At 35.2% G+C, this 12,114-nt stretch overlaps 1 protein-coding gene across 1 annotated transcript; it reads right to left on the reverse strand.

Moving 5' to 3' along the window:
- Positions 1 to 609: 609 nt before the first annotated feature.
- Positions 610 to 10,084, reverse strand: LOC149775723 (vitamin D3 receptor-like). Its single transcript, XM_089944275.1, has one exon. It carries the CDS (start codon positions 9,749 to 9,751, stop codon positions 8,336 to 8,338), a length of 1,416 nt encoding a protein of 471 aa, XP_089800401.1. The 5' UTR covers positions 9,752 to 10,084; the 3' UTR covers positions 610 to 8,335.
- Between the last annotated feature and the right edge of the window lie 2,030 nt (positions 10,085 to 12,114).

Here is a 12,114-nt window from a genome sequence, read left to right on the forward strand (position 1 = left end):
TTTCACAAAACCATGAGAATTGTTACCATGTAAGTCCCTGAATTCCAAGTGTAAGAGTCTAATAAAGACTACAGCATCTGAATACCAAAAATACTTGTATACAAGCCCATCCTACAACCAACAACACAGACCCAGATCTGCCAGCACATTTTATGCAATAACAGATCTGCGTTTGTGAAGTCTGCAGTTGGACATGACTTATAAGCAAGTATATATGGTAATTGTCAAAGGATGTCAATTGCTTGGCTGTAAAATTATAACAGCTGTGTGAAGCATTATTTTTTTGGCACTATTTCAACTCTGACTCAAAGTACATTGAGTAGGTTTGTATTTGATGACAATGACTGAAAACCCACTGTACTCAACATACTCATCCACTTTAGCATTTACTTTTGTGACCATAAAACTCATTTTTATTGGACCGTTACTCTACATGCACATTAATAAGCAACATTGTTTTCCAAATTTAACTGATTTTAAAAAAATTCCCCCACACAGCCTAAAGACAGCAACTTTCAAAATGAACCCATAACTTTGTAAAGAATTTTGAATATTTTTTAAATTACTGCATATTTTTAAGATGGGTAGTGATGGAAAATGACAATACCATTAAATCAAATTAGTCTTTACTGAAACTAAGATGCAATGTTTCATTCCATTACAGACAGATAATGTATTAAAAATGTGATGCAATGATTTTCTATCCAGTAGAACATAAAAATTGACCAGCTTTTCTAGAGAGAAGGTTATAACACAAACAACCGTTTGTTTCGTCTCTATTGTATACCCTCACTTAAAATCTTCTTGCTTTAATAGACTATATATGAAAATCATAACACTCATACTGTGTCAAATACCTTATTTTATATATACTGTGTCAAATACCTTATTTTATACATCTGGTATAAAAATACTTTTGCATTCCAGTATTAAAAAATATGACATCGTTAATTTAACAAAAACACACCAGTATGCTTCCAAAGACAATCCACATTGAATCATGTACACATACACAGAAAAGCTTTACACATCAAGTAACAAAAAAAACATGAAACCAGTCCAGGGTCAGACAAGAATATATTAGGAACTTTTGAAAGAATGTGTCTGTGAACAATACTGACACATTGTCAAAATATCTAATTTATCTATAAAAAAAACTTTAAATAAACCAAAAACAATTTTTTATTCACTGGTGTGTGCATGTGTAATGCATTATTAATGTTCTTGTCCAACTATATACATACAATTAATTATAAAAAATATATCTAGATATATTAAATAAAAATGGATAATCCCACAAGTAGACAGAAGTAAAGCAACATGCTTCTAATATATTATAAAACTGAAGAGTCATTTGACTCCAAATTCCAAGAGTCACAATGAAAATCTCAGGTCAAAACTGAAATCTCAAACGTAATTTGTTTTTGACAGTCATGAACTCATAGCTGGGATTGATTGTTATTCGTCAAGTGAACTGATGTGTAAGATTTCTTGTCCCATAATGAATAAGGAGAAAAATTTGTACAGTATTTTGGAAGAACATACAAGCAGACAAACAAACATGGCCATTACTGATTTTTGGTAAAGTGTTTCTCTTTTCTAATTATGTATGCCTGGCAGGTTGTTTCTGAGACTGTGAAGAAAAGAAAATATAACTCAATAAGCCAATGTGATTAAACAGTTCCCAAATGCATCTAACATAACAAAACAAATCCATCTCGATACTCAATCTGGACTAATGCCAAAGCACAAAATAAATAACTGAGCATAATGGCTTTTAAATTCTTGCTGAAAGATACATTAATTAAACGATCTAAATTTATTAACTTTTCACCAATTAAAGCAAATTAATCATCAATAAAAAGCAATCAGCTTGTCCACTTACCTCTGATAACTTGCTTCATGAACTGCCATATTTTTTCCACAGTTTTGTCTAACTGATAATAATTGGAAGGGCACTCAAACAAGCAACTGATATTTGATTAAAAGTTAATCCAATCAAGTCAGAAATGATTCTCTCTTCTACTATCATAAACATCAAAGATAATCTCAAAACAATCTGACCTTAATCCAATTAAAAACACCAAAGAGTGACATCAGCAAACTGTTAGTTCAACCCAGTACTTACTGATATGGATGCAATAATACTGGCAGATAAGGGGTAAACAGAGTCCCGCATGTTGATCACTGGTGCATATGATTTTGGGATAGCGCATGCTCAATAGTATATTACCTGAAGGTGAATCAAGGGTAATTAAGACTCCTCAGGCCAAAATCAATGTGTGTGATACAAACAAACAGGATGGAATTTCCATGTTGCAGAAGTGTTTTAAATTTAACTTCGAAGTTGCAAAACATAAGGGTATCATTTATTGAAAATCCTGATAAATAATTATGATTTTGTTGGTACTCACAGCATGTCTTTAATCTTTTTAATATAGAATGAAAAAAGACAGCAGCCAGGGGGAACACAGATAATCAGACAATATGTACAATATCAAATAATCAGAAAGATAACTTGAGAGTAACGTTAAGCACACATCATCAATAATATGGACAACTGAGATTCTGATAACTGAAGTTTCACTGGACAATACATACTTCATCTAGAACAATGTGACACAATTATAAGAGTCCCACTATACACATGATAAAGGGTCCTTATTAATGTGGATCCATTTTTGTTTTTATTTTTTTACCAAATGATCACACTGGCTTCCTTGTTAAACATAGCTTGTTACTGTACCATATGTAGGTGGAAACAATTAAATACATCTAAAACCTGAAGAGGTTCAAAATAAGTACATATAACTCTGCAAAACGCTATTTGTATGCAAATCCTAGCATTCTCAAAAATGTTTCCAACAAAAGAATGAAAGAATGATAGAAAAGAAAAATTAAAATTGTACAGGACTGTAAATGGCATTATGAAAATGCCTTTCTGCTTAAGCAGGTGAGACAGGTAATCCTATATTTTATATGTAAAAAATTTAGACATGAATTAATTTAAAGAAGTGAAAACAGTAAATGATGATAAACCCTTACATTTGAGGCCACTCAAGTCAGTGTTGCAAGCAAGGCAGAATATAATACCACTTACATTACTTTTGCAATCATGGCAAAAGACCAGTTCATATCAATGGTACAAACTGAAGGCATACAGTAATGTTACAGCATAGTTTCATTTGAATATAGCAATCAACATATTGCTATAAAGATACTTAATGTAAGAAACAAATCTTAAAAGTGATTCTTATTTCTCATTCCTGTATGCATGATAAAGTTTTCCCATATGAGAGTCATGTGGGATATACATGTACCTATCCCAGATACAGTATGTACACTCACTGACATTGTAGCTAATGTCATGTTGTTTCAGTACTGGTACTACATGTATATCGAAAAATATCTACCTGCCTACAAACAGGAATGACTCTTGACAACAAATCTTTTTTACCTTTTTATGGTCTTTCTAATGATATAATGTTTAGAAAATACTCTGTACTAACAAAGCTACATTCTTACCAATGATATGCCATCTTTTCTTAACAAAACTATATCAAAGCTTGAAATGAGACAAAAATAATCCATCAATTGCACTGATGCAGGATAGATCAAACCTTCTGTCAGGATCAGAATTAGCACTCCATTATCCTGCCTACAAATTCTGACTCTCATGTGGGACTTCCTTTTCCCAAAACAGTGCACACAATGGATATGGAAATCTCTCCCACTGGATTAGACTTGCAAAGTCTCACACCTGACAAAAGAAAATGACTGAGAACTCAGGTGGTATTTCTCTATCTCAAACCAGTGCCTATGATTATAATGGAAAGGGAAATCCCTCCCACAAGATTAGAATCAAAAAGCCCCATACCTTACAACAAAGTTTTGACTCAGTGTGGGATTTCTCTATCCCACACCAATGCATATGATGGATTACACTATTCTCCCAGGGACCAGAGTATCCATGTGGTCTCAAGCGCTCTCCGTTTATTGATCACTGCCGTCTCACCTCTGTCTGCATGGGTTCAAGTCTTAGGCTCGGCCAATGTGGGTACATGAGAAAGCTGGCCAGTAGCTTCTTGTGGGTCAGTGGTTCTTTCCAGGGTTCTCCCCATTTATACTGGCCTCCGAAAACCCTACTACAACAATATCAACAACAACATTATTCTCACAGGAAAAATCATTTTTCTTATAACTAAAACAGGATGCAATATCAGCTGATTGTTCAGCATAGTAAAACCTGCAAAGTGCAAAACTAGTTGCAGTCACAAAATTGTGTAATGGACAGACAGGAGTCTAGATGGTCAGTTAGGCAGGAGTCTGGATGGTCAGAGAGACACTAGTAGTCCTGTAAACCTCCCATTTAAAGCCATTAAAAAACAAATGTGTCTTTGACAATGTGCAGCCCTTATCACAGTAACAAGTGAGTATCTCTTTCAAGTGTAATATCTAAATTATAATGAACTTTACATAACATCAGATTTTGGTATTTCTTATGTACCAACCATTTAGTTTTCAGAAGGAAAGGCCTGGAACTTTTTAAAACAAAATTTGCATCTCTCAAAAAGCCTGAAAAAAATATCCTTGCTCTGATTTATATTTTTTTAAAACACCAAAACAATGATATTCATTAGGTTTCTTGATGTATAAGAAAAACAGATTTTGCAATTTAACAAAAAATAGCAGGCCTTCCCCACCCCACCCCACCCCCATAACTGATCTGTATCTTACACATAATCAGACAAAATGTTACCATTACCAAACTTAAAACAATTTATAAAGCCATAAATGTATGAACAAGCAAGAGGCCCAAGTAAGCTTACTAATCCTCATCCAGCAAAAAGTGCAATTAGTTAAGAAATCAGGATCAGTTGGAAGCTTTGTTAAAATTTCTTTCAGTGCTGTTGATTCCTGTTTTATTTTATAAAACAATTATTTCAAGGCTTCTCCATTGGCCTCAGAGTTGTTTAAAATCTGATAAGTGATTTTCTGAGATAAAGTTGTGCAAATGTCTGTATTTTTGGTTAAGGTGGACATACAGTGCACTGCTGTTAATCAGAATAATTTATATAAACATGAAACACCTTGAAGCCACAATGCTGTCAAATTGTTCACATTCTCATTTTTGTCAAGTGACTTTTAAGAAGAAGCAATCGTCATTTTTAGTAGCAACAGCGGTATTTAATAGCAGATTTGCATATATCATCTGTGCACCTTTAAAAACCCTTTATGCCAGGATGCATTCTGTCAATCTTGGCTTAATTCTGTTCAGTGGTTTTGAGAGCTAATTTGAAAGGCCATATTTAACACTTTATGGCCAAATTCAGTTTGGAAGTTTGTCAGAAGAAGTTGTTTAAAAGTTTTATTATCTTCTGTAACTGCAGCCGTATTTGACAGCAGACTAGCATCAGTACAAACCAGAACATAATCTATGCCAGAATAATTTCTGTTACATGTGGTCAAATTCTATCAAGCTGTTTCAAGAAAACATTAAAGTTTTAATTTCTTGTAGCAACTGTAGCTAGATACTGAATGGCAGGATTGGCCACCATTATCACAAATCTGAATACGCTTCCTGTCTGGAAGCATTCTGTCAAATCTGACAAAATTCTGTTGAGTGGCTTATGAGATTTTTTGTTCTTTGCAGCATAGGCAGCCCATATTGAATAAAACAAATCTGAAAAGTTTTAATGCCATAATGCTCTTGTAGATCAAAAGGTGGTGTATCATGGCATTGGTTATGCACTTTTGAGAAGATATAAGTAGTAACTGGGAAAAGACAGTACAGAATGAACCATACCATAAGTTCTCTAGACCATACTGTTATAAACTGAAAAAACATGGTAAAATTCTTGTTAAAACAACCAATTTGATTTTCATTACATCCAATCTCTCACACAGACTGTAGGTTGAGTATATTTAGGATGTTAAAATATACAGAAAAATGTTCCACAAATATTAAAAATACAATGATGAAGCTTCTCAAAAAGAAACCAATCAGCAGTGAGACCCGAACTTTTCTCAATTCTGTCCCGATCTTGTTTAACTATGTTGTACAGAAGACAAGTGATTCTAATGACAGATTTAAAAAAATTCTTATTTCATTTATAGCAAAAATGGAAAAGTATATTTTTAAATAAAAATTCTGGTAGGAAATGAAACACAAAAAAATCCTAGTGTAAGGGAAATAACCCTCATTAATCCTGCAACTCTGTCTTACAAAAAGTCTTCTGTAGATAAAAATGAACAGTTACAACTTACTTTTAGGAACCTCCCTTATCTCTTTACCTACCACCAATAGCAGGGATACGACTAGTGACTGCATAGTGTTAAGGGATTAATTACCATGCAAATCTGTAACAGACAAGATCTAAAAAGTGACCTAAAGTTTAAAGAAATAAGTAAGCATGAGCTATAATCACTAAGAAAATATTGCTTAATTTACCTCAGATCTTAAGTTAAATTATTTGTAATTAGAAAAGCAAGTCTCTTAAATTTTAAACATTCTGTTCCTTTAATAAGGATTTTCCAATGCAAATGAGGGAACAAGGTTTACAGCCAGTAACATTTTGTCTCAGTGATCTGATTCTAACTATTCCCATAAGAAAAAGTTTCATTACACCATAAAATATCAAAAAAACATTTTCATTTAGTACAATTAATGTGATTGGGTTGACTGCTATTGGAATATGATTTCTGTATGAAACATGGTCAGGGCTGAGCAAATCCCATAGCCCAATGTCCCAGACTAGTCATTTTTGAAGCCGGACAAGTAAAATTTTCCAAGTCACTAGTCCGGGACAAGTGCTTTTTAAAAAAGTCGGGCTAGTCCTTATTTTCGTGCTTTAATCACTATATCTGCCTTTATTTGGCCAATCATGCCCTCTGGGCGTACTGAATACTTGATTCTACCCCTCTTCGTATATACATTTACATCCTTTTACCGCTTGACTGCATATTGGGCTAAGCAACCAAATTATCGGCAAATCAAAACACGTCAAACAAAAGAAAGCCAGTATGATCAATTAGCAGTGTTGTAACCATTTTGTTGCAATAAGTTTACTCAATCTAGATCATAACGAGCGGCTCACTATGATTTTAATCCAGCGAGTCAGTGTAATTAAATTAATGAAAAGTACTTTACTGACACCAGTGTTGGTTTCCTTTATGAACTGATTAAATGACAGTTATGATTCTTTAATTAAAATTGATTATACAGATGATTAACTTCCACGTGCGATATTGTGTTTGAAGCGAAACAATTATGCTAATTAATGAACTGTTTCAGTTCGTATTTAAAGGAGAAAACTGATGTTATGATCACTTTAGAAGTAGTTGTCAAGCAAGCTGATAGTTACTCTGTGGATAAAATGAGTTTGCTAAATTATTTTCGCAAGTAAGGTAATAACGGCGATTCGGCGAAGGTAAATTTGTTTGAAAATGGAGGGTTAAAACGTAAGACGGATACTGAGTGTGCAGTAGCTATTTCTGAGTGTGAACTTAATCAAGACTTCTTTAAGGAATTCCTTAAACCAAAAGAGTTTACAAATGCTAATGAACATTTCTGCAAATGGACCAGAGCTTGAGGACTTTAACCCAGATACAGCTATCAACTGCTGGCTTAGTGCTGGTGCAGGTGGCAGGCATATACATGGACATATTTTCAAATCCATCAGCTAAAACATATATACATGAACCTGAAGAAGCTAAATGTATAACAACCAATGTTTTTGAAAAATTAAATTCTTTTAAGAAATAATTATGTTGTATATCGTTTTGTTTGTTTTTTCTAAGGATTAAGCACATATGTCTCATCAAATCTCTGCAAGTGATTACCATTTTGGGACCAGTGAAAAATAAGGTGGGACTAGTGACGAGTAAGGTGGGACTAGTGAAGAGAAAGGTGGGACTAGTGAATTTTCTGAAACCACTTGTCCTGGACTAGTGGTTAAAAACAAAATTTGCTCAGCCCTGACAGTCTATGGAAACTTCAACAAAACAAACAGCTAACAAAAAAATATGGCACTATTATCACAGCTTCCACTTTCTTGCAGGATTTAAATGTCAAACAGTTCTTTCTATATACTGACATATACAATGGATCCAAAGTCTGCAAACATCATAGTCACAGATCTAATGTCATATAATATGCCTGCAGATCTGGGTCTATGCAGTTTGTTTGAGCCAATCTTTTGCACACACAGAATAGACCCTGACATGCTAAAGCATTATGCAATGATATACCCAGTGATGTTGTTTGCAACTGAATCAAACTTTATGCAAATACGAACAGTATCCTTTAATTATTTTGGCAAGACACAAAAAAGATTTACACTAAAGCAAGCCAAATTGGTGCCTCTTTCTGTACAAGTTTGTCTTGACAGATAATGCCATATTCTTTCTGGTACCGATCATTTACAGCTCTCATTGCAATAAAACAATCCACAACTTTGGTGAAACATTGGGATGCATTTTCTTTTCTTGTTTGTTTTAAAAGAGTCCTAAAACAACTGACCATCTTCTCCTGAATTTTCTCTACTTGGTTAGAATTATCTAATGTACATCTGTCCCCAAATGTAACAGCTATTGCTAGCAAGAATGCCGTTTCCTCACGTGTGAGTTCCAGAGCTTGGATTTTCCTACAAACATCAAATATTGAATCAATAAGTTCTCTAGTGTAAAAGATGTCAGCAGCTTGATCAATATGATAGGCTTTCCCTGTCTCCGTCAGAATCATTTGCAGATCAGGGTCATAACCCTTGTATGTAAGCAGAAGAATGAATTCAAAATGAGAAGCCTTGAGTAAACTACACTGGTCTTCTAGAGATAGTGAGGAGAAACCAGAGACAATATTTGCAAAAGAGATGTAACTATTTAGCACTGGTTGACATGAGAGGGCAGACTGTCTCAAGAATTCCTGACGCCCATCAATATCTATTCCTGTGCTTTCAAAGAAGGCTGCATACTCTTCTTTTGGAACAGCTGAAAGTTTACCAAACAAATGAGCTTTGGCTACATAATTTTCATATTCCTCTTTAATCCTCTGTCTTATTTCAACTTCTGTAACAATATTTCCAAATGGGCGTATCTGATCCATTGCATGCATGAGCTTGTCGAGCAATTCAGGATCTAAGTTATCTTCTGGTTCTGGCTCTTTTTTTGTACTTTTTACTTGTGATATTGGAGATGATAGTGACTGAGATGTATTTTCTGATTCATAATCACTAGATATAAATACTGACGTGCTGGGACTGGAGGAAGTGACACTGTCACCTCCTTTTGCTTCCCTGATAGTCTGGGTTCTCCTTGATAAAGTGTATCGTCCAAGACATGCTGCTTCTCTTGACATTCCAACTTCTAAACATTTTTTGAATCTACAACCTGAGCAGTTTCCACGTGCTCTGTCTGTTATTGGACAATTACTTTCTTTTGAACATTTGTATTCCTCTTTCCTTGTCAGACAACGTCTAAAAAAACTTTTGCAAGATTCACAACTATTCACACCATAATGCAAACCGGACCCTTTCCCTAAGCATACACGGCATGGTGGGAAATCCAGCTTACACTGTACTTGACTGGACACAGTCTTTGATTTTTTACGAGGAGCTTTTCGTTTTGGTTTGTTATCATTCTCATGAAGAGGTTCTAACGATTCTGATTCTGAACTAGCATCATCTCCAACTTCTTCAGGATCTCCTACGTTTTCCTTCTTGCCCCTTTTAGTGTTTAACATTGTATCGATCATTAAAACTCTGTAAAATGTTTAGGGTCCAAAAGATTCCAAAACTGATTGATCTGTGTCGACAAATTAATGCGAAGGATTAAATTCATAGCTGTCATAACTTGATAAACGATTAAAGTGCAAGTAGACCCTCACTAGAATCTCGAGGCAAGCACTTGTACAAAATAATTCGTATTCTATGTCGATTTTACCGGCTAATTCATATTTTATTCAGCACCAGAAATCCAGCAACTATAACTAATATTTGGATTTCCGAGACCATAAACAAGAAAGATGTTTCAAATATACCATTTCATCATCGTCAACGATGATGACTTTACTCCGGGTCTCGTCACTTCCGTGTTTTTCAGACCGCCATACCTAATATTGAAAACGGATGCAAAGAAGCGAAAAGATTAAAATGCGTCGAAACGAGGTTAACATTAGGCGAAAAGTCTTACATGGAGTGTAAAAATATTTTAGCTTCTCTATGGGGTCTAAAATCAACCAAACGGGGCAAAAAGAGGTGTGGAGAACCAAAGCAGAAAGAGATCAAACGAGGATAAAAGAGACGTACATTGTATAAAGCAATGCTGTTGGGCATTTCTGCGCACGTAAGGTTTCCGTCTCCATTGCTGAAGCAAAACGCATACTGAATTCGACCAATTGACGAAAATAAATATTGCAATGCTTCCCATTTGAAAATAGGCAATTGTCACCAAAATATTCTGTTCAAAATAATAGTAAATTTGGACACACGGGATACCACCTCCGTGTTTTCATGGCTCGCGATATGTCGGCCTATTCTGCGCACAGCTTAGAAAAGATGAAATGTTTATCCACAGGGCTATATAAATGAAATGGGGCCCCGAGTGGCCGAGTGGTCTAAAGCGCTCTCCGTTACAGACCACTGCCATCTCACCTCTGTCTGCGTGGGTTCGAGTCTGGGATTCGGCTAATGTGGGTATGTGAGAAAGCTTGCCAGTAACTTCTCGTGGGTCGGTGGTTCTTCCCGGGGTTTTCCCGGGTTCTTCCTCCACCAATAATACTGGCCGCCATGCATAGCCTATAGTGTGCTGAAAAATGGCGTTAAACCCCATAACAACAATAGAAATGAAATACATTACTTTGGACTGTTTCTGTCAACATTTCAGTCAAGCAATTAGGTCAGGTTTATAGCTAGTTTTGTAAAATTCAACGTAACAATGCAATAAATGGCTAGAGATATTAAGCAAACAAAACCGATCTTGTAAACAAATTAGTTAAGTTCAACATTTTATAAAACAAAAATAAGCTATTATGTGGAAGAGAAACAACAATGAATATGATGTAATGTGTTTACATCGTCTTGTTTATGGGGAAAAATTACTAAATAATTTAGAAACAAACCGAGGAATTTCTTGAGAATCCCGTTCTATCGGCAAGTTGACACGGAGGGTAGCAGACGATTTTGTACATGTGGGACAACTTCTTGCAAACTTGGAAATTTGGATTAAGATGCAGAATTCTTTTAAGATGTACATTTCCATCTTTTAAATAATGTGTTTATTTGCTTGATTCTAAAAAAAGATACACAGCAAGTAAGATTTTCTAGGTTACAGGTTCAAGAAAGTCATGGAGTGGGTCTTCATGTAGAAATCACATTTTCATATGCATTTCGAGTCGAAATGTGGGATTTTTGTACACTTTATGAATATTACTCTTCTGAATTAAAAGTACGGTTTCTTTCTTGATACAGAATGAATTTTTGACCCAAAATAACACGTGATCCAATGTTTTCAGAAATGATGCATCGTTGCGCAGAATCACCCGACGCGCAGAATAGGCCGACATCCAACAGCTTGAGATCCAAACTGGAGTCTTATGTCAAACAGAGTAGAACGAGTTCTATAGTCAAGCGGGAAATTACCATATGACCGCCATCATTCTACTTTGGTGGAAAATCATACGATTGTAATATCATTGGTCTTTTTGAAACCCGATGAGCAGGGGCTTATTAACCATTAAGCAGACTAAGCACGTGCTTAGCGCACCAGGGCCAAAGAGGGCACCACAAAGTTGAGAAAAGGGTGAAAAGAAAAAAAAAGAACGAATGAAGATTTGTAAAAAAAAATTGATAAAACTAGTGCAAATTGATCATAATGTTCTGTTTCTTGATCATGGTGCACCCTAGGGTTATCTTCCCAGGTGTACGTGGAAAGGAGGGGACACCAAGATTTGTCAGTGCTTAGGGCACCAGTGAGCCTTAATCCGCCCCTGCCGATGAGGGTATGTGGATTATATGCACTATGGGAATTAACATTATGCAGACATTTGTATCGCTTTTGGGGTACACTGGAAAATTAAATTAGATTTCCATTTGTGTAGGATTCTGGGAACAAATGGAA

Source organism: Sinohyriopsis cumingii, chromosome 19 (assembly GCF_028554795.1).
Source record: "Sinohyriopsis cumingii isolate HCF-2022 chromosome 19, ASM2855479v2, whole genome shotgun sequence".
Taxonomy (NCBI): Eukaryota; Metazoa; Mollusca; class Bivalvia; order Unionida; family Unionidae; genus Sinohyriopsis; species Sinohyriopsis cumingii.

Excerpts from the sequence above, each read along its gene's own strand:
- LOC149775723 (XM_089944275.1), bottom strand. The coding sequence starts at position 9,751 with ATGATCGATACAATGTTAAACACTAAAAGGGGCAAGAAGGAAAACGTA.